Source organism: Scophthalmus maximus, chromosome 22 (assembly GCF_022379125.1).
Source record: "Scophthalmus maximus strain ysfricsl-2021 chromosome 22, ASM2237912v1, whole genome shotgun sequence".
NCBI lineage: Eukaryota > Metazoa > Chordata > Actinopteri > Pleuronectiformes > Scophthalmidae > Scophthalmus > Scophthalmus maximus.
This window is the reverse complement of record NC_061536.1, coordinates 4,550,703-4,575,615: the sequence shown is the minus strand read 5'-3', so window position 1 is coordinate 4,575,615 and position 24,913 is coordinate 4,550,703. Positions and strand designations below refer to the sequence as shown.

At 44.3% G+C, this 24,913-nt stretch overlaps 3 protein-coding genes across 5 annotated transcripts; 2 read left to right on the top strand and 1 right to left on the bottom strand.

Annotated features, from left to right (window-relative positions):
* The first annotated feature begins 537 nt into the window (after nucleotides 1-537).
* On the top strand, nucleotides 538-19,219 carry snx13 (sorting nexin 13). Of its 3 annotated transcripts, none has more exons than XM_035620896.2 (25): nucleotides 538-702; nucleotides 8,379-8,491; nucleotides 8,592-8,694; nucleotides 8,897-8,986; nucleotides 10,126-10,247; nucleotides 10,436-10,554; nucleotides 10,741-10,845; nucleotides 11,061-11,149; nucleotides 11,314-11,397; nucleotides 11,584-11,722; nucleotides 11,844-11,932; nucleotides 12,070-12,169; nucleotides 12,457-12,650; nucleotides 12,842-12,946; nucleotides 13,030-13,200; nucleotides 13,302-13,371; nucleotides 13,942-14,120; nucleotides 14,262-14,369; nucleotides 14,445-14,555; nucleotides 14,870-15,031; nucleotides 15,160-15,225; nucleotides 15,314-15,459; nucleotides 15,972-16,040; nucleotides 16,125-16,237; nucleotides 16,789-19,219. In XM_035620896.2, exons 1-25 carry the CDS (start codon nucleotides 691-693, stop codon nucleotides 17,022-17,024), a joined length of 2,895 nt encoding a protein of 964 aa, XP_035476789.1. In that variant the 5' UTR covers nucleotides 538-690; the 3' UTR covers nucleotides 17,025-19,219. The 3 variants fall into 3 exon arrangements, with proteins under 3 accessions (XP_035476789.1, XP_035476788.1, XP_035476790.1); XM_035620895.2 differs by lacking the exon at nucleotides 538-702 and adding an exon at nucleotides 6,661-6,679; XM_035620897.2 differs by lacking the exon at nucleotides 538-702 and having other exon boundaries at nucleotides 13,978-14,120.
* Nucleotides 19,220-19,777: 558 nt separating this feature from the next.
* On the bottom strand, nucleotides 19,778-20,710 carry dmac1 (distal membrane arm assembly component 1). The gene is made up of 2 exons (XM_035620904.2): nucleotides 20,209-20,710; nucleotides 19,778-20,085 (listed from the first exon to the last, which is right to left on the bottom strand). The coding sequence occupies exons 1-2, from the start codon at nucleotides 20,417-20,419 to the stop codon at nucleotides 20,021-20,023; spliced, it is 276 nt and encodes a 91-aa protein (XP_035476797.1). The 5' UTR covers nucleotides 20,420-20,710; the 3' UTR covers nucleotides 19,778-20,020.
* A 20-nt stretch (nucleotides 20,711-20,730) lies between these two features.
* On the top strand, nucleotides 20,731-24,905 carry btd (biotinidase). The gene is made up of 6 exons (XM_035620898.2): nucleotides 20,731-21,094; nucleotides 22,247-22,396; nucleotides 22,505-22,656; nucleotides 22,734-22,911; nucleotides 22,990-23,574; nucleotides 23,645-24,905. Exons 1-6 carry the CDS (start codon nucleotides 20,876-20,878, stop codon nucleotides 23,915-23,917), a joined length of 1,557 nt encoding a protein of 518 aa, XP_035476791.2. The 5' UTR covers nucleotides 20,731-20,875; the 3' UTR covers nucleotides 23,918-24,905.
* The last annotated feature ends 8 nt before the right edge of the window (nucleotides 24,906-24,913 follow it).

The window sequence follows — 24,913 nt, the reverse complement described above, 5'->3', positions numbered from 1 at the left end:
AACCACAAACCCTAATCTGTGAAGTGATCATATGTGTTGGGTGGAAAATATAAATCAGTAAAGAAAATAGTGACTATAATTACTTATTATATAAATAATGTGAGGTAAAAAAAATGTTTTCCTCATTTCCTTTCGGCATGAAATGAAGTTAGAGTGTAAAATATGATTAAAAAAATTAGAAACTAAGTTCTTGAGTAAATGTACTTAAATATTAAAGCTGTGACTCATCTGTCCACATTCTGTCCCATACGTGTAATGTCGAAAAATAAATACGATTGTACTTTGTCAGTGAGAGAGTACACATGTACATCATTTCCGTTAAATCGACATTATGTTAAATACACAAACACATACATAAACATAACAGCATTCAATCATGTCTGAGTGAGACTGGGTCAGAAAGTGGTCAAACGTTATTGTAGTCGGGTCAGTCGATTATCACGCCCACCGCATTTGGTTCTGTCAATCAGTAACGGGTGTGTTTCTGCGTCATTGCCTCCCAGCCAATCACACGGCGACGTCCGGAAACGGGGCACCCCGAGACGTAAATCTGCCAAACATGGCGACGCTCCGAAGAGAGTACGGCGATTGGAAATGCGACCGTTTTTAATCGAGAACAACAACCTCCTCCTCGCACGTTACAATGTGGTGGGGCTAGCCACGTCCACTGCACGCACAGCCTTTTAGACGATGCTCGCAGAGGTAAGCTGGCGCCCGGTGAAGTCGACGCGTGTGTCGTTAAAAGCAGTTCGTTTGCCACTGGTAGACGCGGCTAGTTAGCATGTAGCAGCTAGCGTCGTAGCATTATCCCCGCGGGTAAACACACTGCCCGTCGGGCCAGAGGACGGCACGCAGCCGCGCCGTCCGTCCGCTGAGAGCGGCCGTCGGCCCGGGATTACACGGCCAACGCAACGTTAATACGATGAGCCGAGGATATCCGCACTGTCAACGCCGCGCCGGAATTAGCCTCGACGCGGGCAGTGTCGGTAGTATGCGTTTGTATTATGAGTAACGTCCGTCAAGAACGAATTTCCTCATCACAACAAACACAGGTGAGCTGGGCGTTAGCTCTTTGCGCGGCCAGTGGCGGGTCACATCCAACAATCCGGGCAAAGGAAAGTTCCCCAGGCGGCATAGGAAAGAGTTGTGGGGGCTGCCGGTCACGGATCTGATTTCTCTCCAGTGGGACGGCGTTCACCTTGGCAACACGCACGATGAGCAGTGGCGGCTGCTTGTCGTGTCATGTCCTTCTCATTTCTCTTTAACTCCAGGGGAAGTCTGAGACGTGTATACACCGCCGAGCAGCGGCCGGGCTGTCAGTCAGAGCAGCGCCCCTCTCCGTGTCAGACACACACGAGCCGGCCTGTCGCGGGCCTGTCTTGAAATATGAATACGGTGTCCTCGAGTTCGCGGTAGCTCGTCAGTGGGTTGGTAGAGATTAGCATTGGCTTTGTGATTTTTTTTCAATTTTTTTCGTGACAAATTGCGATGACATCGCTGTTCTTGTTGCCACAGAATCCCACGTGATGCAGTTTCTCAATGCACTCTGGTCCCCTGACTCACTTTCGACAGCCTGACTTCTGGCCGTGACATGTGCCGACCAGAAAACCCGTTGAACACGTATTGTTGCTCCAGACCCAGTGGGAATAGGCGCAGCCCGCTGACAGACCTGCAGTGTCCGCCTCACCTGAGCGGCAGGTGGCCTAACCCCGTCCAGGCAGCTCTCCTGCAGTTTAAGTACAGGTTTAGCCTCAGTAATGAGGCTTGCGCTGCCACTGCAGTCCTCTCCTTGTCTGTCAGGGAGTACTGATTTCTGTGTGAAGTGCGGTCAAGTGTTACTCTTCTTCGCTCTCTCTGATGACCTTTAGTCTAAGGTTGATGATCAACTTGTGCTGTGCTATTCTTTTGATATTTACATCGGGTAGTCAGATGTAGATGTAGCAACTCACTCGCAGCTTTAATACATATGGGACCCTTTCGGTCAACAGTGTTGTCTTCATCGTCATCGTCATCCAAGGTCTGGCACAGGAACGCTGTGGCCTCTCAGCCAATTGTAAGCCTACCCCCTGTCTGCTTCACCTCTTAGGTTTTGTCTCAGACTTCGACAGCCATTGAGTTTCATTCAGTCAGTCTTTTGCGTCCCGCTTGTATTAGCATCTATGTGTCATTAAATGCATATATGCACAGTAAGTTGTAGCTCAACTGTTGTCAATGTGTTGTCTTGCTTCGTTATTCACTAGGTTGTATGATCAAGTTTAGGTGTAGACATTGGCATGAACTTTTTTTTTTCTGTCTGGCTGTGATTTACTTATGTTTGTGAATAGTGTAGCCACATAGCTTGATGAATACACCTTTGTGTATGTGAGTGCATTGTGTGTTCATCCACATGCACACAAAGTTATCTCAGTGCTTTTCACCCCTAGCTAAATCTCATTAAGGTGTCTTAATCAAAGCTTGGTGGACATATTAGGCCGGCATGTTGTTACATCAGGCCTGCTTGTCCCTCCTTCCTTCAGTCAATGGAAGTGACCTTTTATCCAGATATAACCACAGTAGTTAAGCTCATGCTGAGACACAGAATGCAGTTCAAATTTGGCATCAGAGTTAGACCTGTGTCACCAGTTATGCCTGAATTTTGCTTGCATCAATCCTATGTGATTTATGACATGTTCGGCCATACAGCTAGAGAGTAGAGGGTTAACTGGTTACTTGCCACAAACTGTGTTTGTCAGGAGTATGTGCCACAGGTGGGTGACAAATCAGATGGAAAAAAGTTAGTTGGTAAAGGTGCAGAGCCCCCACCAACTGCCAGAGAAGCGTCAGAGCACCTCTGCATAGATTTAAGAGATCAACACTATCCTTCAAAATGGTATTCACAGATTTTCTGTTTCCATGATGGTGGGGAGTCAAGAAAAACACGTCAAACCAAAGCATCTACGTTTCTCCATTCAGTCATTCATATTTTGTCTTTAATATGTGTGATTGTCTGATGATTTCATATTGAGATCAATCTTGAAGAAGTCCCACAATCTTCTTTTCAATATATTATGACATTTTACGACATTTACACTCGACCTACCCTTATAATGTGGATGTACACAATAGTTAGTCACAGACCATAGTTAGTGCTGCTTGACACAATCACAGCACATGTCTCAATTATAAACATGTTATAGACATGCACTTGAAAAACAATTCACCTTGAGCTAACTGCATTGCGGATGAGGAGCAGATGATTGAAAGATGTTTAGATGCAGAGTGACTAACCCGGCCAGGACAGCTAAACTTGTTAAGGCTGTCTAAAAGTATGATAATGCACTATAGTCATAACCCTGATCATCTTAAACCTCTCATGCAAAAATGAATGATAACCTAATATATTTTTCTTTTCCTCTCTGAAAAAGTGCTATCATTTCTGTTGCAATTTTAACCTGGCTAGACTCTTTTCATCGCACAGCTTCAGTTTGTTTTCTTATGTCCTTCTGGAGATGTCCTCCCAAGGTTACTGTGGCAGCTCTTTATAGTAAGGTTATTCTGGTGGATTAGGCCTGCATGATAAGTTAGTCCCACTTACTTTCTCTCCCTCTCAGGCGCTAACCATGGATCTCCCAAAGGAGAGCCTTAATGGGGTGAGTTAACCTCTCGCCCAGCACTGGCCACACTGATCTGCACTTGTGGACTTGTGCATGGGTCGAAAAAAAATAGAAATATCTACCCTTGAGCAGTTTTCCGTCCAAGACACTGATAAGAGGCTGTTTGTGCATTTCAAAATGTACCTGGAGTCAAGGACGTCCAACAGACGAACGCTCTTCAAAAACCTTGCCGCTGTACATGTGCAGTCTGCCAGTCAGCCTCAAAAATGTTATGATGTACAAGTTTCATTACTCATGTATACTAAGAATTTATTCAAAAGTCAAGTTTTCAAGCCTACACACCACTCGGCCCTACTTTAGATCAAATGTCCAGGTGTCAGTCTGCATGTGCACACACTTTGTTTAGTGACCGTAACAATTATTTGCGTCCACGCTTATGTGTGTCTATTCATTGTGGGTTGCATAAGGAATCGCCTCGATGTTTAGACGCGTGTCCCCGTAGGGCTTTGGTGTTAATCACTGGACAGATGGTTCATGTTTAAAACCCTGTGTAAGCTGTAATGACTCAAGAGTGTTGGTTATCATGTCTCCTACAAAGCCAAGCCTCCACAGCCTCATCATCTCATCACAAAGCCGCACTGATAGCCTCTACGTTCACTGCTGCTGCTCACTGGCACCACTGACGTCAGACCAGACGTAACGTTACCCATCTGAACTACATTCAGATACTTTCTCAGGGAGTGATTGCATTGAGTAATGCAATGGACTCAGACAGGATTCCTTACGTTATTCATCTACAGATTTTGCATTTATATGCAAATATCCCCACAAAATATTTTTGAACTGCTTATCCACTGAAACAGATATATTTGCCTACCTAACCAGGGTATCAGAAGGTTAACTACACCAGCCTTTGTACGTACAGAAATACTTGAAGGAAACACAGATGCAGATGACTTGCACAAACTCAGCACACATGCACTGAATCAAGCTTGAAGTAATTCAAATTGTCAAAATAATGTAGGCAGATCGGACTGACGTGTCACCTGCCTCAGGTTCATCCAGATGGTTGTGATTAAGACTGCAACTAACAACTATCTTCATTATCGATTAACCTGTCGATTGTTATCTCGATTGATTGATTTGTTGTTTGGTCCATAAAATGTAGTGAATTGTTGAAAAATGTCAATTGTGTTTCCCAAACCCCTAGATCATGTTTTGTTTTGATCACAAACCAAAGATATTCAGTGTACTGTCATAGAGGAGCAAAGAAACAAGTAAATACTCACATTTGAGAAGCTGAAATCAGAGATTTGACTTTATTTTTTTTACAATTGTCAGAATAGGTGTGATTAATTTAGTAGTCGATTGCTAATCAATGAATTGTTGCATCTTTAGTTCTGAGTCTGTGTTTTCATACTATTATCTTGTTTGTGTGTATATAATACAGTCACCTGTTAGCATGTAGCTTATACGTTGTGGTAATGAATGTGTTGGTAAGCTGAGGCGGGCTGCTAAAAGCGCATGAACACCAACCAACGGTATAACAACTGGCCTCTCTGTGATAGCTGTGTGGGTGCCAGCTAAACGGAGTAGATGTGTTTTCAAAGGTCAATCAGTTCTTTGAGGTTTGTACTGAAAGTCACTACCTGCAGTATCATTTGTTTATCTAATAAACGAGATTGTGTCTAATAACTGTGCTACCGTTGCCTTAGGAGTGTCGGGACATTTTCATTCATTAAATATGAATCAAAGTTTTTGGTAGGGTGTAAACCTTCTGATGAATGGAAAGCTTCCTTTGTGTCCCTACTACTCCAAGTTCAACTGTAATAGTAGGCATCTTCTTTGACCAGCCCTATTCTCTTCCTATAGTGACAACACTGGGGTTGTCGAGCCAGTTTGGACACATTCTACCGCCTGTCACCACCAGTGCGTATAACCATTGCTTATCGTCTGCTTTGTGCAGTAACTTGGTGAGAAGATGCTTGGCGAACATGTCGGCAGTGAGTAGATACAGTCTGACACCCATCAGCACCAGGTTTTAATTTCCCGCTGTGCTGTGTATTCAGTTGATGTGGTTGATGATGACATATGTCTGATGTCTGATCTGTACGACCGGAACTGCACGACCAGTTAATTCTTTAAAAAAAAAAAGATTGTCAGCTTTGTGATGCCTGATCCGATTGAGATCCTTTTGTTTGTTGAAACACATCATGCTCTGCGAACACCATGGAGCGGCACAAACAATAGTGGCAAGTTTGAGTAGAGACTGACAGGGACTGTCAGCAAAGCAAAGCCAACATCTAATGTAAAAACTACAGGAGCTAATGTCTGAAAAAATTACAAATGCAGATACTGTATAGATCGAACAGGCTAAGCGCAGTGGGTACATTTTTGTGGAAAATATCACACTTTACTTTGTTGTATTTTTCTTACAGTTTATATTATCAGAAATATACATGTATTAAATTTCACAATATGACGCAGCACTCATATGCTCAATAATTAGATACCTGTGTAATGCTGTGGCCCCCTCACTCACTGCCAGACTCAGACTGCAGCTGATATCCTCATCCACTCATCTTTTTGTTGCTGATATGAAATGAGCCATATTGGGAGTGGAAACAAAAGACAACTGGATCAGGTCGTCCTAGTCATGAGGACTGCATATGTGCAGATATTTCAAATTGATGTTTATTGTACTGAGTTTAGTGAAATGTAGTTCCTGTTTCTAATCATTAATAATTCGATCGATTACACTTAAGCTGCTTAAAAACGATACTTCGACGTTTGTTTACCACCGATTCTCAATAGGCTGCCTGTGTGCAGTGGTCATGCTATACTGTACATAGTAATCTGGTTGACCCATGCTTCCGACACACTTGGCCGCCAGTTTAATGTGTGTCATCCAATTGTCCATAGCTGACTTTGGCCGAGAGAACAATGTGTCAGTGTCCTAAGGAAGCTCTGTCTGTCCCTATCTGGCTCCATCAGCAGAGCTGCTTATCTAAGCAACTCTGGTATGAATGTAGGGCAGCCGAAGATCATCGCTGCTGATCATCATGATGTCTGTCAGCTACCCGAATGTGAGTGTGAGCAATATACAGAGTGTGACTCTGTGACCGTTTTCACATATTACCGCCATTTATGGAGATAACTGCCTTTTTCACATCAACTCATGACACTGCACGTATCATTGTCGTTATATAAAATACATATATAGATATATGTAGCTTTGCACAGCCTGGCTGCTTCTACGTGCTGGGTTTGTGGACACTCAACCATCACATTTGTGTGGTATAAGTACATATATTCATTGTAAGCATCCCTATCAGTTATCTTTACCTGCAAATCCTTGACAGTGTTGCAGGTGGCTCCATAATTACAGGAAATAGCCTTAAACATCTTGGCTTTTTAGAACCAAAAACAAGCATGCAGTCATGCTTTACTGCTCATCTCATCAAATAACCTGCTTTTGATGACATACGTGAATATGGCTTAAGAAAAGGCAAGGCGTGTCGGATCTTATGTGATGTTTTTTAATCCCTCAGCCTGCTTTGAGCTGACCTGAATGGGTATTAGCTCTGCTGTTTGCGCCAGTGCTACTTCCACAGTAGCTTCAGTATGCCAGCCAGTCCTCACCTTCCCCCAACTCATGTATTCAACAGCTGAAAGTAACAGTTAAGTTCTCTCGTGTTTTGCAATCGCGGTAACTGCACCTGCAGCCGCGTCACAGTCTGGGACTGAAAATAGAGCTACTAGAGTAAGTTATGTGGAAAACTGGGACGGAGAGGTGCTAGCGGGAAACGAGAGCTTGGTTTCCTGCACTGACAATAACAGGAAAACTATAGGATGTGAGTGACTCACAACTCCGCACACACGTGCAAACACACACTCCCAGTGTTCGTCTTATACTCACCACATAATAATACAACACACCACAGTGTATCTTCTTAAATAATATTTTCCTGTACCAACATGTAGAGCATGAGTTTTTTTCTGCTCTGTGGATGATGTCAATGCACAGTATAAACAGTGGTGCTGATTAGACCGATACTGAAATATTTTGGGCTGATGCCACCAACAACTCAATGAGGGCCAGTTCGCGTCATGGATTATCCTGAAAAAAAAAGTCATGGATAAACTTTAAATTCATGACACCTTGCGAAATCCTACAGCTCTACTCCCAACTAGTTACGATCCTTTTTCGTAAAATTCTGATTGTGTTTGTGTGTATTCTAAGCCATGGTTTCAAAGCAAATGACTGAGCCCAACTCCCTACCCTTGATGCCCAGCTGTGGCATGTACCCTGTCACGTGCTGTAGCCGGTGCTGAGAGATGGTAAATTAATGGAGTCGGTGCACACTCTGCTGGACAAACCATGTTCTGACACCCTCTCTAAATTACCCCAAGCATCGTTTTCTGCATTACGTTTCCATCTTGGTCTGCACTGAACAACTTATACCCCGATAAAGTTGTATCTGTGATAGGAAAATATTGGCCAACGAAATCTGTCGGGCTCTAGTACTAATGTAAACAAATCTAAATCAGTGCCTTAAAACATGAATAATGTAAATTTAGTTGGCCTCTTGGCTGCAAACTGAAAGACCTGTTTGACAGTGATAGAAGATTTAAATGCCCTGATCAAACATTAGGCAGGAAGCCTTTCTTTTGACTGACTTAAATGATCTTCAGACTAATTCAAATAGACACACATTGGCTGTACCGCTTAACGTGTAAGATGTAGTGTATTCAGTCTGTGTTTTGTTTTGAAATGTGTTCCAGGCCAGTCTGTCCATCTGGGGATGGGGGAGTCTTGGAGTTGTGCTGTTCCTCGTCACCTTTGGACCCTTTGCCATATTCTACCTGGCGTTTTATATCTTCTGCTTCGTTGGAGGGTGAGTATTGAAGCGTCTATTTTTAGGCCACAGCACGCTGTACAGGAGCCTGACAGATCAGTTTGAACTGATCGATCTTATTTTCTCTTCTGTTTTCCAGAGGCTTCGCGGTCACTCTGCTCTATGGAAAGATCAACTCAGAGAAACACCTGGAAAAATGCGAGCATTCTTACCTCTCACCCACACAGATTGGTATAGTGAAGGTAAAAGTAGCTTAAACGAACACAGGTTTTGACCTTGACTACTCAAATCAACAAATGGATTAGTTTGTTAATCAAGTTTCTTTGTTGATAGTGTCAGAAGTAATGATGTCAGCCTGCCAGTTACTGTGCAGTTCATTTGCGTTTGTGCTGATTTGATTGCTCACATTTCATCACATCCGTCCTCGCTCTGTCTCTTTTCCAGACATTGGATGAGATGAAGCTGGAGATGAAGCCCATAAAGATTGACAGGAGACTGACTGGCTCCAGTTTCATAGATGAACCACTACAACAGGTGTGTGTGTGTGTGTGTGTGTGTGTGTGTGTGTGTGTGTGTGTGTGTGTGTGTGTGTGTGTGTGTGTGTGTGTGTGTGTGTGTGTGTGTGTGTGTGTGTGTGTGTGTGTGTGTGTGTGTGTGTGTGTGTGTGTGTGTGTGTGTGTGTGTGTGTGTGAGATTTACTGGCGGTCACACTTTTTCTCTCCTACCTGTCCTGCATTAACGACACTCACAGGAGAAAACAAGCTTTAAGCACGTCCTCGAGTTAAGTGCAGATTTAGCAGTTTGAGGTGGTCAGGTGACTGCTCTGCTTCGGTGTCTGTGTTCTCCCTCGGAATGCTCACTCATCATTTCAGCCGCATGCAAACCTCGAGAACTTGCGTGACACCGTTTAAACCTGTTTCTTGCTCTCCACAAAAAACCCCCAACTCAGTCTCTTTTCTGAGATGCAAAAAACCCCAAACATTTTAATGACCAAACCTCCCTCCCTCTGCAGCTCCCTCTGCATACAGTAGCAGCAGATACTGACAGTTGTATTGATTCATGTGATTTAATCTTACTGCTCAGCTGCAATTTCTATTGTATTCAACAGTTTACTGATAAATCCAGGTTTTTGGGGACTAGAGTAATCTATAACCCTTGTTGTTTGTACAAGACGTTGACAATCAACAGATTTAATTTTCTTACAAAGAAGAGTTATTTACTGTCGTGTCAGTTTTTAAGAGAAACTGTGAGAAAGGAAGAAATTGTGTGAATTTATTGCGGCTTCTGCAGAAGGATTGGATCCAACAAGACCCAGACAGAGTCCAGGAGGAATCAGCAACCGGAGTATCTTTCTTGTAGCATTTATACATTCATGAGAGAGACAATAGTTACAATAGGTTACAGTCTTGTGGCATTATGTCAAAGGCAGAAGTGATAAGGCAGTGACTTTGGATAACTCCCCTCCCTAGAGCACAAAGTTGACGTATTATCTGAGGGAGTTTCAAAACATGGTTCATGGGCAGTTTAAGAGTTCAGCCTGACCTTTACCTTGCACTCAACTGTGGTGTTGTAATTAATTCAATCTCCCCTCTCTCTACTTTTCTTCACCCCATCCCCATCTCTTTTTTTTTTTTGCTTTCCTCCACTTTCTCTATTTCTCTTTCCCTCTGTAGGTGATCCAGTTTGCTCTGAGAGACTACATCCAGTACTGGTACTACACTCTGAGCGAGGATGAGTCCTTTTTATTGGAGATCAGACAGACACTGCAGAATGCCCTCGTCCAGTTCTCAACGCGGTACAAGACGAGCTCACACACCCACCCACACACACCCACACACACACACACACACACACACACACACACACACACACACACTCACTCTGAATCATAAGTGACATTTTCTGCCATGATATTAAAGGATTTTTTTTGCCAATTCTGTTCTGTATTTCTTCAACTTTATGTGTGTGCGTCTGTGTGTCAAGGTCCAAAGAGGTGGACTGGCAGCCTTACTTTACCACTCGCCTGGTGGACGACTTTGCCACCCATTTACGTGTCTTTAGAAAAGCCCAGGATCGCCTCGCCGACAGAGAGGACAAGCAGAGTATGTGCACACATTCATGATTTCTCTCTCACTCACAATAGTCATTAGTATGCTTGGCTTGTCTGGATTTGTGCTCAACACTCTTTATGATTGTGCTGTTTGTAGCGTAATAGTGTAGAGTAGAGTTTAGTGATGTTTTGATGTAATGACAAACAATAACTCTTGATTGACTCGTCGTCTGAACAGGAGACATAACGGAGGAGCTGGTGGACTCTTTCTTCGAAGCCGAGGTGGAGATGGAAAGGAAGATTTGTCGAGACGTGGTGTGCACCTCAAACAAAGACGAAGAAGGTACACACGTCCGCAATCGCTCTCCTTTTACATTTGACACCGTCACACTGAATGCAAATGTGCTGCCTTCTGATGTTATCGTGAGTAAAACCTAATCACAAGGTGTGTGTGTGTGTGTGTGTGTGTGTGTGTGTGTGTGTGTGTGTGTGTGTGTGTGTGTGTGTGTGTGTGTGTGTGTGTGTGTGTGTGTGTGTGTGTGTGTGTGTGTGTGTCAGGTTTTCTTCGAGACTTGTGTGAGTTGCTTCTGTATCTGTTACTACCTCCTGGAGATTTCCACAACAAGAACATGAGATACTTCCTAAGGGTGAGTACACGTAAGATACACCAACACAAAACCTTGCTCTGGCTCACATAGTATACTGAACAATCTCAACATGTACCTTAACGTTAATTCACTGGTCTGAGTGACAAAGATTATATATTAATCACACAGCATGTCTGAAAAATGCACTGTGATGTTTTTTTTAGGAGGTGCTGGCTCGTGGTGTGCTGCTTCCTCTGATCAACCAGCTGAGCGACCCAGACTACATCAACCAGTTCGTCATATGGATGGTGAGATTTGACCAACTATACCTTCAACCTATCAGCTGATCTTAAGCCATTTTTTGTGTAAATAATCATAAAACTGTCCAATAAATAATTCAGAACGTAAATGAAGTGGGACAGGAACAACAATCTGCAGTGGTATATGTGTCATTGACTATGTGTGTGCGTGTGTGTGTGCGCGCATGTGTGTAGATAAGCGACTCCAGCTGTAACTATGAAGCGTTCATGAACATCCTGAAGCTAACAGACAAGCCTGCTGAGCTGGAGGCGGTCAAGGACAAGGTGGTGGAGGAGCTGCAGTACCTCCGCTCCCTAGACACCGCTGGAGATGGTGGGCACACACACACAAAGTATTTGGTCATGTGAGGCTCACAGGACATGAAAGGAATGGTAAAATTAATGCAATGCATTCATCTCCTCTTATCATGTTTTTTTGTGTCTTTGTCCTTTAGACATTAATGTGATCAAGAACCAGATAAACAGTCTTCTGTTTGTGAAGAAGGTGTGTGAGACCAGGATTCAGAGGCTGCAGTCTGGCAAGGTCAGAAACTACAACACAGCCTTGATTGCGCTCACACTGGAGGAGCAGATATAATGTACATTACTGACGGTCAAACATTGACGATTTTACCTGTTCTGCGCGTCGGACGTTTCTGATTCTGTGTCTATGTTGTGCAGGAGGTGGACGCCTTGAAGCTGGCAGCCAACTTCGGCAAGCTGTGTGTTATCCCACTGGATCACATCCTCATCCACAACATAGCCCTACAGTTCTTCATGGGTAATTCTAGAAAATGCAGCATCGCATTTACTGTACCACACAGATGCCAAACGCCACTGAAGTCATGCCAAGACATTAGTCCACAACATTTCTGCTAATCATTTTTATAATCCGTAACTTCATTCCTCTATAGTTTATAACTACAACTCCTTGTGTCTCTTTCTGTCATTTTATTATGCTGCAAGGATATTTTTTTAAAATAACGTGTGTGTGTGTGTGTGTGTGTGTGTGTGTGTGTGTCTGTCTGTGTGTGTCTGTGTGTGTCTGTGTGTGTGTTTTTTCTCCAGACTTCATGCAGGCAGCGGGGGCTCAGGCCGAGCTTTTTTTCTGGCTCACTGTGGAGGGTTACAGGGTGACGGCTCAGCAGCAACTGGAGGCCATGCAGGGCTGGCAGAAAGATGGCAAGAAACAGCCCAGCGCCACCAAGGGACTGCTGAAGGCTGCAGCACTGGGTGTCTACGAACAATACCTCTCTGACAAGGTAGGAAGCGCGTGAACAGGCATGTTTTGGTCCCTCCACGGTTTGTAAACTTAATTCCTGTAGTTATACGGTAAATTACGCACGAATGTACCTGCTCTAAAGTACTCCTTCCTCCAGCCTATGACCTTATAATATTGTAAATTGTAGTAAATGATTTACTGACGTGTCTGCTATTAATTCTTCTGCAACAGGCATCTCCCAGGGTGCAAGTGGACGAGGAGTCGGTCACAAAACTGGGGGAGAAGCTGCAGAAAGATGATCCTACGCCAGAGATATTTGATGAAATCCAGAGACAGGTACAAAATCTATTCAACTGTTTTCTCTGTATATCAGTGAATTTAATGACCCCTGCTAACATACATACTGTGTTTTACCACAGGTGTATGACATGATGCTACGTGATGAGCGCTACTACCCCTCCTTCAAGCAGAGCCCTCTCTACGTCCGCATGCTAGCAGAGCTGGATATGCTGAAAGAGCCGAGCTACCGGGGATCTGATGATGGCGATGGAGAATCTTTTAATGGCTCTCCCACAGGAAGCATAAACCTAGTGAGTCGTCCTCAATTCCTGTCACAGGGCCCAAGAAATCCTGTATTTTTTCTGTAGAACCTCCTCCAGTCCTTATGATAACTTGTTCCTTGTGTTTTCAGTCTTTGGACGACTTGTCTAACTCCTGCCACGATGACACTATGCACCTACATGCCTTCATCTCCGACACAGGTACACACACACACACAATTTTCTAAATACACTCAGATTTTTTTTCACAACCCAAACATTCAAAAACATTAGAGTTTGATCAAGATTCTTACAACTTGTGTATGTGCAAGTCAGTTTTAAAAACATTCCAGTTGAGTTCCTCTCGAAGTGGGATATGGACGTCGTGTATGTCTCGTGTTTGAATTTTTCACACCGGTTGTCTGTTAGTCCCCACTAGCTCCTCCTTGCATGTTTTTTTCTTTCAACTTTTCACCTCCTGGCCCCATTCATCTGCACAAGTCTGCTGTGAAACTTTCATCCTGTTCCAGTATTCTTTTTATTTCTCTCATTCCATCACCTTCACTGTTTTTCTGTTCTTCCTTTTTCCTTCCTCCCACTCCCCCTTACCTTTCCTGTCATTCTGTCACATTTTCCTCCCTTTCATCACATTTCCACACTCTGCGCTCTGCATTCTTTCTTTTGCTTGCTCTTCTTCCCCCACACTTTTCTTTTCCCTTCCCTTCTTTCCTCTACTTTCATCCACCCCCTCATATTCCATTCCCCCGTTGGATTTATTGCCGTGCGGGGTAGCTGATGCTTGTCTCCCCGGCTTCTGGGGTGCCGCAGGGGTTTGCAACGACCACGGTAAGACCTATGCGCTGTACGCCATCACTGTGTTCAGACGCAACCACGATGGCAGTGAGGACTGCTGGAAGACCTACCGCCGCTATTCTGACTTCCACGACTTCCATATGAGGATCACTGAACAGGTGTGTGTGTGTGTGAGAGAGGTAGGATGTTTGTGCACCAGTTGTCCAGAAGCCAGCAACATTTCTATTCCGTAAAAAAAGTGAATATTATTGTTAAAACATGAAACAACATTTGTTTGTTTCCATATATTTTGTTTTTAGTTTGAGAACATGGCGTCGATCCTCAAGCTGCCAGGAAAAAAGACTTTCAACAACATGGACAGAGATTTCTTGGAAAAGAGAAAAAAAGACCTCAATGCTTACCTACAGGTAATTACATGTTAAGACTTTTACTGTCTTACATCACATTGTTGCATGTATATCTATCATTTTTGTGTCTTCTAGTTGCTGCTGAACCCAGAGATGGTGAAGGCCTGCCCGACTCTGATTCCCTATGTCTACGACTTCCTAGAAAACAAGGCCTACAGCAAGGGCAAAGGAGAGTTTGCAAGAAAGGTCACCTAATGTTTTTTAAACAAAAATCTGCATTTCACTGTCATTTATTTATATATGCAAAAACGTTGTGTTAAGGTTGCACCAAGATTTCAAAATTCAGGACATGTTTTTGGCCATCAATATTTTCAATGTGCCCGAAACCTTGAGTACTACAGCGGATATAAGCATACGAAAAGTAGCACTTCACTGAAGATGCTCTTCTTTCAAGACATCAGCTTTAATCTTTAATTCGGCAGTTATTTCGTCTCAAAACTGGCTTACAAACAGGCTACATTTAAATAAATTTTCTCCTCTTCGCTTCAACCCCCCATCAGATAGACACATTTGTAAATCCTTTGAGGAGCTCCATGAGGAATGTGTCCAATGCGGTAAAGGCCCTGCCAGACAGTCTGGCTGAAGGGATGACCAAGGTGTCTGACAACATGGGCCGCATGTCAGAAAGATTGGGCCAGGACATCAAACAGTCCATACTCAAGGTAACACTGTTACATACTGTAATATAGTCTTTTGCATCTTAATAAACGTCTGGAACCACAAGCCTCCACTTTTGCTCATTGCTCTTAAATGTTAGCTCAGGCATGATGTCTTTCCTCTGCTCTCCCAGGTGCCCCCGCTCCTCCCCAAGTCTGAAATGGAACACTGTCGAGTCTCCGCCCAGCTTGATGACAATGTGAGTCAGTCAGGCTTGACTTGGTTGCTAGTCATTTCTTGTTCTTGTGTTTTCGGTAAAACTGTGAATGTGTGTCATGCTTTTCCAGGTTGATGATAACATCCCACTGAGGGTAATGCTGCTGCTGATGGATGAAGTGTTTGACCTGAAGGAGAAAAATCAGTGGCTGCGCAGGAACATCAAGAACCTGCTGCAGCAGCTCATCAGAGCTACATATGGAGACACCATCAACAGGTCAGAGGCTCAGAATAGATTATATTGCAAAAAGCAGGTCAAAATGATCCATACCAATAACATAGTCATGGATTGTTTATTCAGTCGACTATTAATGTGTTTTTACTGTCAGAATCATCCCAAACGCGGTAAAGGATTTCCCCTTTTCCTCTAGTGTGTTATAGAGGGTTTTTTGTGTATATAAAAGGTCTGCAAAGTTAAAAAGCCGAAAGTCAGCATGTAAACATTGTGAAGTTATAACCCAAATTAGAATTATGAACCTGAATATGAGCATAATGTGATTGCTTTAATAGTCTTGCACATTTGGTTGAAGAGTGATTGTTAGCGAAAAATTGCACAGCTTGTATATTTATTGCAGTCCCACCTCAGCAAACAGCAAACTAGGATCAAAGTTGTCAGATCACAGAATGCATGCACATTCTTCACCGGGAGCTTCAGAAAAATTAAAAAGTTGTGAAATCATTTCTCACTGACATCAAACCGAATCATCTTTCTTTTTTTTGTCTCTTTAGGAAAATTGTGGATCATGTGGACTACTTGACCTCACCAGAGCAGGTGGCGGACTACGTCAAGAAGTTCAGGTAACACATCCCCTTTTTCTTTCAAGCCTATCCGATTTGACAGAGGAATAAGGAGTAACCCTGATTGGCTCGGTCTCCCTGCAGGGATTCCTACTGGCCCAATGGAATACTGGCTGAGTCACCGCCCCGTCGGGACAAGAACATCCGCATGAGGACACGAGTAGCTGCCAAAACCAGCCTGCTGGGTATCATGCCAGGTGAGGAGCTCTTTGTCTGACTGTCCTCGTCACCCTCTCTCTCGCTCACACACACACACACACACACACACACACACACACACACACACTGACCATCGGCAGCAACGGGAGAAATCCCGCCAGTGTCTTGTTGGAATATCTGTAAGGTTTATACCATCCTCGGCTGGCAGGCAGAAGTCAGCATAATTTTGGTCAATGCCGCTTTTGCTGTGTGTGAAAGTACAAGTGTCAGAAGTGATTTCTAGCAGCATTTTATAAGGAAGACTGACATGTTATTTTACTAATCACACATTTGGTTAATTTGAATGTCTGCTTCCCAAAGCTTTTTTATAGAAGGCATCACAGAACAGGAGTGCAGCCTCTGTGTTAACACGCACCTACAGGCCTGTAGCTAAGGACAAGCAGAAGCTTGACATTTGTATCTCTATTGTCTAACTAACTCATAATATGCATCATTCTTGCCCCAATGCCACACCAAAGAGGCAAAACAGAACCCATTAGAGCTGTGTTTTTTTTCACTTTTAACTGTGATATTTCTCTTCCCGCCCCAGATGAGCTGAAGCACATCATCGGAGCGGACACCACGAGAAAGGGCATCCTGCGGGTCTTTGACATGTTCCAGTACCAACCCATGAACCGTCGGCTAGTCTACGTTTTCCTGGAGGGCTTCCTGGAGACGATGTTCCCCCAGTACAAATTCCCCGAGCTCTTTGTCAAGCTGCACTCCCGCTCGCCGCGCATCCACAGATACAGCCAGAAACTCAAATCCTCCTCCCTCAAGAGGTGACAGGAAAGGACAGATGCTAGACACACACACAGACTTGAGAGCTAAGAGTGAGGTATGTGAGTGTGCGTGCTTTCTGCCCTTCCACTTTGCTCACACACTCTCGAGTGAAAAACACTCCTATTATCCAGCTGATTGTTTCTGTCAAAACAAAACTGAAGGATGAACAACCGACTCTCGCTCTGTGACACACACATGCGCAAAACACAAGTCCTGTAATTTGCACCAAGACTGAACATGGCAGTCTTTTCTTTTAACGTCTATCTTCTCCTTCCTTTTTGGACTTTTTAGTTGTGTTTAGCTTTATCCAGGGCCAGTCGATGCTGCTTCCATGTGGTCCGGAGAGCAGACCACAGATACTGTTTTGTTTTTAAACTGCAGGAGTAGATAGCATAGACCCACACCTTGCCTTACCCTCCCGCTTCTGTCTTTCAGCCAACTCAGTCTGCCATCGCTGAGCCGGCTGCAGTCACACTGACCCTCATGCTGTAGACGTTCGATCTGCAAAATCTGCACACTTGTAAACATGCAACAATATTTTGTTTTCATAGCAACCAAATATGTCAATATCACTGGGTTGAAGAGGCATTGTTTTTTAAAATGTGACTGAACAAATATGGGTAGAAAAGGAGGATTTTTATTTTTATAGTCCTTTTTTTTTTTTTTTTCAGCCTCAATGCTTCTCTTGGATACTATATTTTTTTTCTCTCCCCTTTTTGCTTTTCCAAAGCGTTACATCATCACGATCCTCAAAGAATAGGCCACTCCCCCTTTAATGCTTCTGTCATAACCTGACAACCAAAGCTCATGCTGTTCCTCTGTGTGCGGGTGTGTTTGTGTGTACTGGTCTGATGACGGGATACACTAAACTTTAGTGCTCCATATCGATAATCATGTGAGGAAAGAGAATGCCATGCTCTGAGGCTGTGAGGACACACCGAAGTGTGTGACAGCTGTGGGAAGCTTGTCTCTGGCTGTTTAAGCGCACTATCAAAGAATGTACTCTCTGGTCTAGTCTGTATTTGGCTCGTATAGAATTTCCTGTGAGTGAGTGAGTGAGTGAATGAGTGTGCGAGCTAGTGAACCAGCCTTAAAACCATATACAGTATCTACTGACCAAGAGACGCACGCCAGACGGCGTTCTCCTTCACATGATTGAACATTACAATGGACATCAACATAGAGATATGGAGATATATCCCTAATCACTTTTATTCAGACAATTAAATTTTGTGCAATATTTTTTTCTTTTTCTTTGATGCATGTGCATTTTGAATCATTTATACTGAAAGAAGTAATTCACATTGTTTTAATAGTAAAGAACATGAAAGAATTTCCCCGGAGACGTCTTCTTACCCCAACAACTTAACATTCCGTTGTTGTAAAAGTACAATGTTTATTTTACAGACTTGTTTTATAAGTCTGATTGTTTGTTTATGGTGCGTGGGGAGACTTTTCCACTTTTCCTCACCCACTCGTGCAGAATCTGTTTTGGGTATCGATTTGGGCGGAGTCAGGGGCGGGGCATCTGTGTTGCGGCCTGGTTTTCAGCTCATTGGGATATATAGCTAGCTCAGAGGCGGCCTGAAACCGCCGCTTCTGTTGAACTCGCGAGTGTAGCTTTATGAATTCAGGCTCGTTCTGTGGAGTTTAAAAAGATCTGAACTGACAGCTGAGGGACTGACCCCTCCCCCCTCCTCCTGTCCAATGGACTCGCATGAGAGCGGCGTCCTGTGACCAATGGAATCACTGCTAATGAGCACTTACCGTAGCAATTGTGAGGGCCTCTCCCATTGGCCGGACTGAGCCCAGTTCTGCTGCAGTCATTGGCCGAAACTCCCCTCGGACCCATGAACTGGAGCCTCTCTCAACAGGTGAATGAGATGTCACCTTTAACTCTCTGCACACCTCTCCATACAGGAAGGCTTGTCTGTTTTTTTTAACCCCACTATATATGAATCTATTATAAAGAAAATTGTGCATATGTGTACAGTATGTGTTAATAGTGTGCCTAAATGTACTGTCAACTCTATTTTCATATTTTTCTTTAACCTAAAAAAAGAAAAATCAGAATGTCATGCTCATTTTACGCAACTGAAAATGACTTTAGGGTGTTTTTTTTGCATCATGCTTATCAAACTGTTCCCTGTGAGCCACCGTGCTCAGATCAGTATAACACTAATAAAAGGTTACTCAGACTCACTGACCCACAGTGTGTGTTGTGTCTGTGCTCTGGATGGATTATGAAGCTACTGGATTTGTTCATTGAAACAATATGGCACGCTTCCACATATTGTCAGGATCAGCGTCTTTGGCTTGAAAAACTGATACTAAGACTCTACTTTTTTGTCTTTGCCTTCTACTACAATGGCTTGCTAATGTATGACTATGGCCCTGATAAATGTTTATCATTCAACATCTAAAAAATAAATTTGTTTAAAACTAAAAGCACAAATTATACAATTTGTTATATAAATACTTCTGGCTCTGCAAGGAAGGATTTTTGTGTCATATATTGACGCCCACTGTGATGCTGAGTTGATGCTGATTCAGGATATGGCCTTGCCCTCCGTCGCTGGAACTACATGTTCTTGACGCATTTCCACAAAGCTGTATCTCGTCACTGTCTCATGAAATACATACAATTTCATAAGAAATATACACTCAGTGTAGATCCCTCTGCAGAAGCCTTTACACAACACCCACCATGTACACAAACATTTCAAAGTCGACAAATAAAAAACACATTCAGCATGTTTGGTGAAGTGTATGATCTCTTTGTCATCATTTATTATTTAAGCAGCAGAACAGCTTCCGTTGCTGCAGGAAGCTCGGTCCGTCCACTCAAGAGTCGACCGATCATTGTCACACAAACAAACATCTGCCTTTTTTCGGGATCAGCCATCAGCATCATCATCATCCTCCTCCTCATCATCACGTGAACGACCATCCTGTCAGTCCTTGTTAGTATTTACAGTTTGTGCGCTTCTCAGCGGTCCTCACGTCTTCCTCTGCGCTTTTCCTATCGGGTCAGCGATCACGACGACACCCCACGCAGCCAGACCTGAGAAATAAAAACAGCTGTGTGTTATTATTATTATTTATTTTTTGTTTCCCCATAAACAAAAACAACTAATGTTGCACTTAAAAAAAAAAACTCATTGACATTGAAAGGCCCGTTACTCACTTGCGGCGAATGTAATCTGCGCCACAGTGCCCATGGAGGTGGGTCCGCCCGATCGCATCACGTTCCGGGCCGCCATGAACACATACGCTCCGGCCAGGACCAGCCCGCCGCCGGAGATGAGCCGACAGCTCCAGCAGTTCTTGAAAATCTTGCTGGGCTGAGACACGGGGGCACCTGCTCCCCCCGCCGGAGCCTCTGGTGCTGTTGACATTGTGCCGCACTGGGGTGGCGTGCTAATGCTAATATGACACCTGGTTTAAAAGGTACGGGGACATCGAACAAACAAACCCGATCAAAGCGCCGCTTCTTCTTTTTTTCTTTTTTAATAATGTCCTCAAATGTTTAAAACGAGTCACTCGACACATCCGACCCACCGAGGTGGCGCACAGGTGCTACACATGCTAGCTGCGAGGAAAGGTCAACACTCCAAAGTGTTTCCGGGTCACGCAACTAACGTTTCCTGTCATTCCTTTTCAAAATAAGAGTTTCGTCTACAGCCTATTTGTACAGCTGTGTGTGCTAGGTTCACTCAACTGTATGTCACAAGTGTCGACCACGTGGGTCCGCATGTAAACATTGAACCCAACACTATCTGGGTCGACCCGGGACCCTCCCCCCCCTCGGTCAGTCCTGGTCTCGCCGTTGACGACATCGCGAGGAAGAAACCATGTTCTTGTCGGTGGCCGTTTTTCTCGGTTTCTCCCTGACGTCGGCCGCCGGTCCGGCCGAGCCCGTCGCGGGGCCCTCGTACGTTGCTGCCGTCTACGAGCACCACTCCACCCTGAGCCCGCAGCCTCGCGTCCCCCTGTCGCGCCCCGCGGCCCTGCGGCACATGCAGGCCAACCTGGACGTCTACGAGGAGCAGGCGGCCCGGGCCGCCCGGCAGGTACACTCCAGGACGACGTCGAGCCAACGCTCGTCTCGCTGGTCGTGACGCGTTGCATTTTAATGTAAAAAAAATTAATGTATATAACTCTATATTATAGAACTTTGGGATTTCTTTTGTTTGGTTGCATATATATATATATATATATATACCGCCTATAAGACACCGTTGCTTTCCAATAATGAATCTCCTGGTTGAATAAGAACGACTCCGGAAACGTGGGAGCAAATGTTTTAATAGGCTCCAACTTGATAAATCGAAAATCGATATAAAGTCAAAACAACTATATTCTCGCCTCAAAACATCTTTAAAGTACATTTCTATGGAGGACCGCTGGGGACGCGGAATGTGAAATACAGCATTTTGAAATCCATTTTCAAATTCATTTTCAAATCCATTTTGAAATCCATCATTAAATAGAGCAATTTGAAAAAGATTTTCAAATCCATCATTAAATAGAGCAATTTGAAAAAGATTTTCAAATCCATTTTCAAATCCTTTTTCAAATCCAATTCGGAAAAGCTTTTCGAAAAGCATTTCGCCTCTCCTTTCAACAGTCCGAGTCCCTCTGGGTCCCTGTGTTGGTTTACCGAAACAATGCAAATGAGCAGGGAACAAGCTCTCTGATTGGCTAACGCCTGACCTATCACATAGATGTGTGACGTGGATTGTGGGAAGGAGAAGATGGTAGAGCAGTGGTTCTCAATCTGTTTACACCCTGTACCACCGCAGTAAATAGCCGGCTCTCCATTTCCGAGATCCTACTGGAACTATAAACCGGTATTATGAGTTAATATGTGTGATAAACCCGTCCCCCGAGATCCGAGTTCCGAGGTAAACTGGAATGCAGCATTATTTTACTGAACAGGTCAATGAGTGTTACTGGTCCTTGGCCTCAATGGGAACCTTAGATGCCCTTTGCCATTGATTGCACGAGATTCCCTCTAAACACCTGGATCATAAACACGAACAAACACTCAGTTGTGGCATAAGTCCAGTTATGAAGGTCAGGTACCGCTGACCTGCAGACAGGATAAGTGTCCAATAGTACAATAGTAGTTGTTGTTTTTTTCTCCCTGCTGCTGTAAGGGAGCAGAGTCATTGTAACAGGTTGATGAATCTGTGCTCAGCCGTCTGCCTTCCTTTGGCCAGGGAGCCCAGATCCTGGTGTTTCCAGAGGACGGTCTTCAGGGTTTCAACTTCAGCCGAACATCCATCTCTGGCTACCTGGAAACCATCCCTGACCCACAGCAGGATAACTGGAATCCCTGCACAGAGCCGGGCAGACACAACAACACTGAGGTGCGGTGCAGCATCTCAACTTTTATTATTTGACGTGGTTTTTTTTTATCATTGAATGTGCATTCTGACAACTGTTGCCGTGACACAACCATTGCTGCGGTTTCGTAGGTTCTCCAGAGGTTGAGCTGTGTGGCGCGTCGTTACAACCTCTACCTGGTGGCCAACATGGCCGACCTGCAGCCTTGCCCCCTGCAGAGCAGCCCTTCCTCCCCCTGTCCGCCTGATGGACGCTGGCAGTTCAACACCAATGTGGCTTTCAGGTGCCGTGGGTGTGAGCCTCCTAATCTGTGTGTTTCCTAATCTGAGTGAACTGTTCACAGTATATCCTTGTATACAGGTCTGATGGGCAGCTGGTGGCACGCTACCATAAACACAACCTATACTTTGAGAAGGCCTTTGACACACCGCCGCAGCCGGAGATCATAACATTTGAGACACCGTTTGCTGGGAAGTTTGGCCTCATCACCTGCTTTGACATCCTGTTCCACGAACCCACAGTTGTCCTGGTGGAGAGGGTAGAAAAATGACACAAAGACAATGCACCTCCTACCATCTCATCTTATCTTCTCGTAATTCACCTTCTTATCTTTAAGGGTGTGCGTCAGCTGATCAACCCCACGGCTTGGATGAACCAGCTCCCCCTGCTGGATTCCATCCAGTCCCAGCAGGCTTTCAGCCTGGGCGCTAATGTAACCCTACTGACAGCCAACATTCGCAGCGACCACCTAATTATGACAGGAAGCGGCATTTACACGCCTTTTTCTGCTACCTACCACCACGCACGGAAAGGAGATCCAGAGGAGGGCAGGCTGCTGGTGGCCAGGGTGCCAGTCTTAGACCCACTGCATGTGGGGCACAGTGTCACCTCCGGGGAGGGTGTAGTTAGGGCTGCGTCTACTTTATCCTCAGCTACAGACTCTGGATACTGTCACCAAGAAAGCTGTGTGGATTCTTCTCACCCTGAAACCACATCCGCTGGCACCTTCATCTCATCCATGATGTACGACCCCTTCACATTTATCCTCCTGAACAAGACGGAGGGCAGACTTGACGTGTGTGATGGCACTTTCTGCTGCCACCTCCAGTACCGGCAGTTGCCGCAGAACGACAGTAAAGAGCTCTATGCATTGGGAGCATTTGCCGGAACGCACACCGTAAACGGACGTTACGCCCTGCAGGTATGCACGAGAATAATTTCAATCTGGTTTATAAAACACGTGTCACATTCATCCCCATTTCTGTCCACAGGTGTGTGCATTAGTCCGCTGTGCCGGGCTGGAGGCCAGTTCCTGTGGACAGGAAGTCGAAGAAGCGGAGACAAAAATGGACTTCCAGTTGGAGGGGAAGTTTGGGACCAGATATGTGTACCCGTCGGTTTTGGCAAGTCACCTGGTCCTGGAGCACCCGGAGCATCTGGAGAAGACCTCAGAAGGCAGAGTGACCATGAAACACTCAAACATGACCGGCGGCCTTGTGACTGCCTGTCTGTACGGACGGATGTACCACCTGGACAATGAATGAACTAGAGCTGCCAGTAAGTAGTCGATCAATAGAAAATTAACTCCGTTTTTTTAATCAATCATTGATTCTTTGTAATTTTTCATGCTAAATTATTTTTGAGATGTTCTGGTCCTTGCTTCTCCAATGTGAGGATTTGATGCTGCTCTGACATACATGATCGTGAACTAAATTTTTTTTATCTTTACACTGTTGGTGGGCCTTATCAAGACATATTTAGGACGTCAATTTTCTGCCATTTTATATCTCCGGACAGAGCTATGAAATACACTTAAAAACTGATTTAAAAGTATTGTCCTGACCACGACCAGTATTGACAACTCATCTGCTACACGTTTGCACAAACTACAATAAAAAAACAAAAACAAATATATTTATTCCTTCGTTACTTCATCTTTATAAACATTGCACCAAGTAGTATTCATCCTCTGCCTGAAAGTTGCTTGTTCCTAAAAAGGCGTTATTTATTAATTACTTTTTCTGTCTCACACACTCAAACAAACACACACACAAACACACACACACACAAACGCACAGTCTCTCTTACACACACATTATGCACAGTGTCAACCACTTTCTCCTGCCTCCAGTACAGTACACAGACATTAAGTAGTTTACAGCATGACAAGTTAAAAGTTCTTCGGGCTGCTCAGTTGCAACATCAATCAGGCGACTCCTGAACCAATCATACAGTTGATGGGTCTTACATCCGCCCACTGTCAGAATCGGCTCCCAAGGATTCAGCCTCCACTCGGAATAAATTCATAGGATTCAATAACGACTTCCTCGCCCAGGAATCAAAAAGTGGTTCGACATCAGTGACACAGCATTTAACAATGTGACAAGGAGTGCCGGCCACAACAGCTCCAATTAAAACTCTGCATTAAAAACTCAAAAATACACGAGGGAAAACAGTTCATCGATCACCTGGTCCCATAATATTGTCCCGTTGTTTTTGTTTTCTTCAGACAATCGTGCCCCCCCCCCCCCCCCCCCCCC

Bases quoted from the DNA above. Each gene is read 5' to 3' on its own strand.
- snx13 (XM_035620896.2), top strand. The intron at 8,987-10,125 runs GTGTGTGTGTGT...TTCCCTCTGTAG, and splicing joins TAGATGAACCACTACAACAG to GTGATCCAGTTTGCTCTGAG. The intron at 15,226-15,313 runs GTGAGTCAGTCA...ATGCTTTTCCAG, and splicing joins CCGCCCAGCTTGATGACAAT to GTTGATGATAACATCCCACT.
- dmac1 (XM_035620904.2), bottom strand. From the start codon at position 20,419: ATGTCAACAGCACCAGAGGCTCCGGCGGGGGGAGCAGGTGCCCCCGTG. The intron at 20,086-20,208 runs GTGAGTAACGGG...TTTATTTCTCAG, and splicing joins GCAGATTACATTCGCCGCAA to GTCTGGCTGCGTGGGGTGTC.
- btd (XM_035620898.2), top strand. From the start codon at position 20,876: ATGTTCTTGTCGGTGGCCGTTTTTCTCGGTTTCTCCCTGACGTCGGCC. The intron at 21,095-22,246 runs GTACACTCCAGG...TCCTTTGGCCAG, and splicing joins CGGCCCGGGCCGCCCGGCAG to GGAGCCCAGATCCTGGTGTT. The intron at 22,912-22,989 runs GTAGAAAAATGA...CTTATCTTTAAG, and splicing joins CAGTTGTCCTGGTGGAGAGG to GGTGTGCGTCAGCTGATCAA.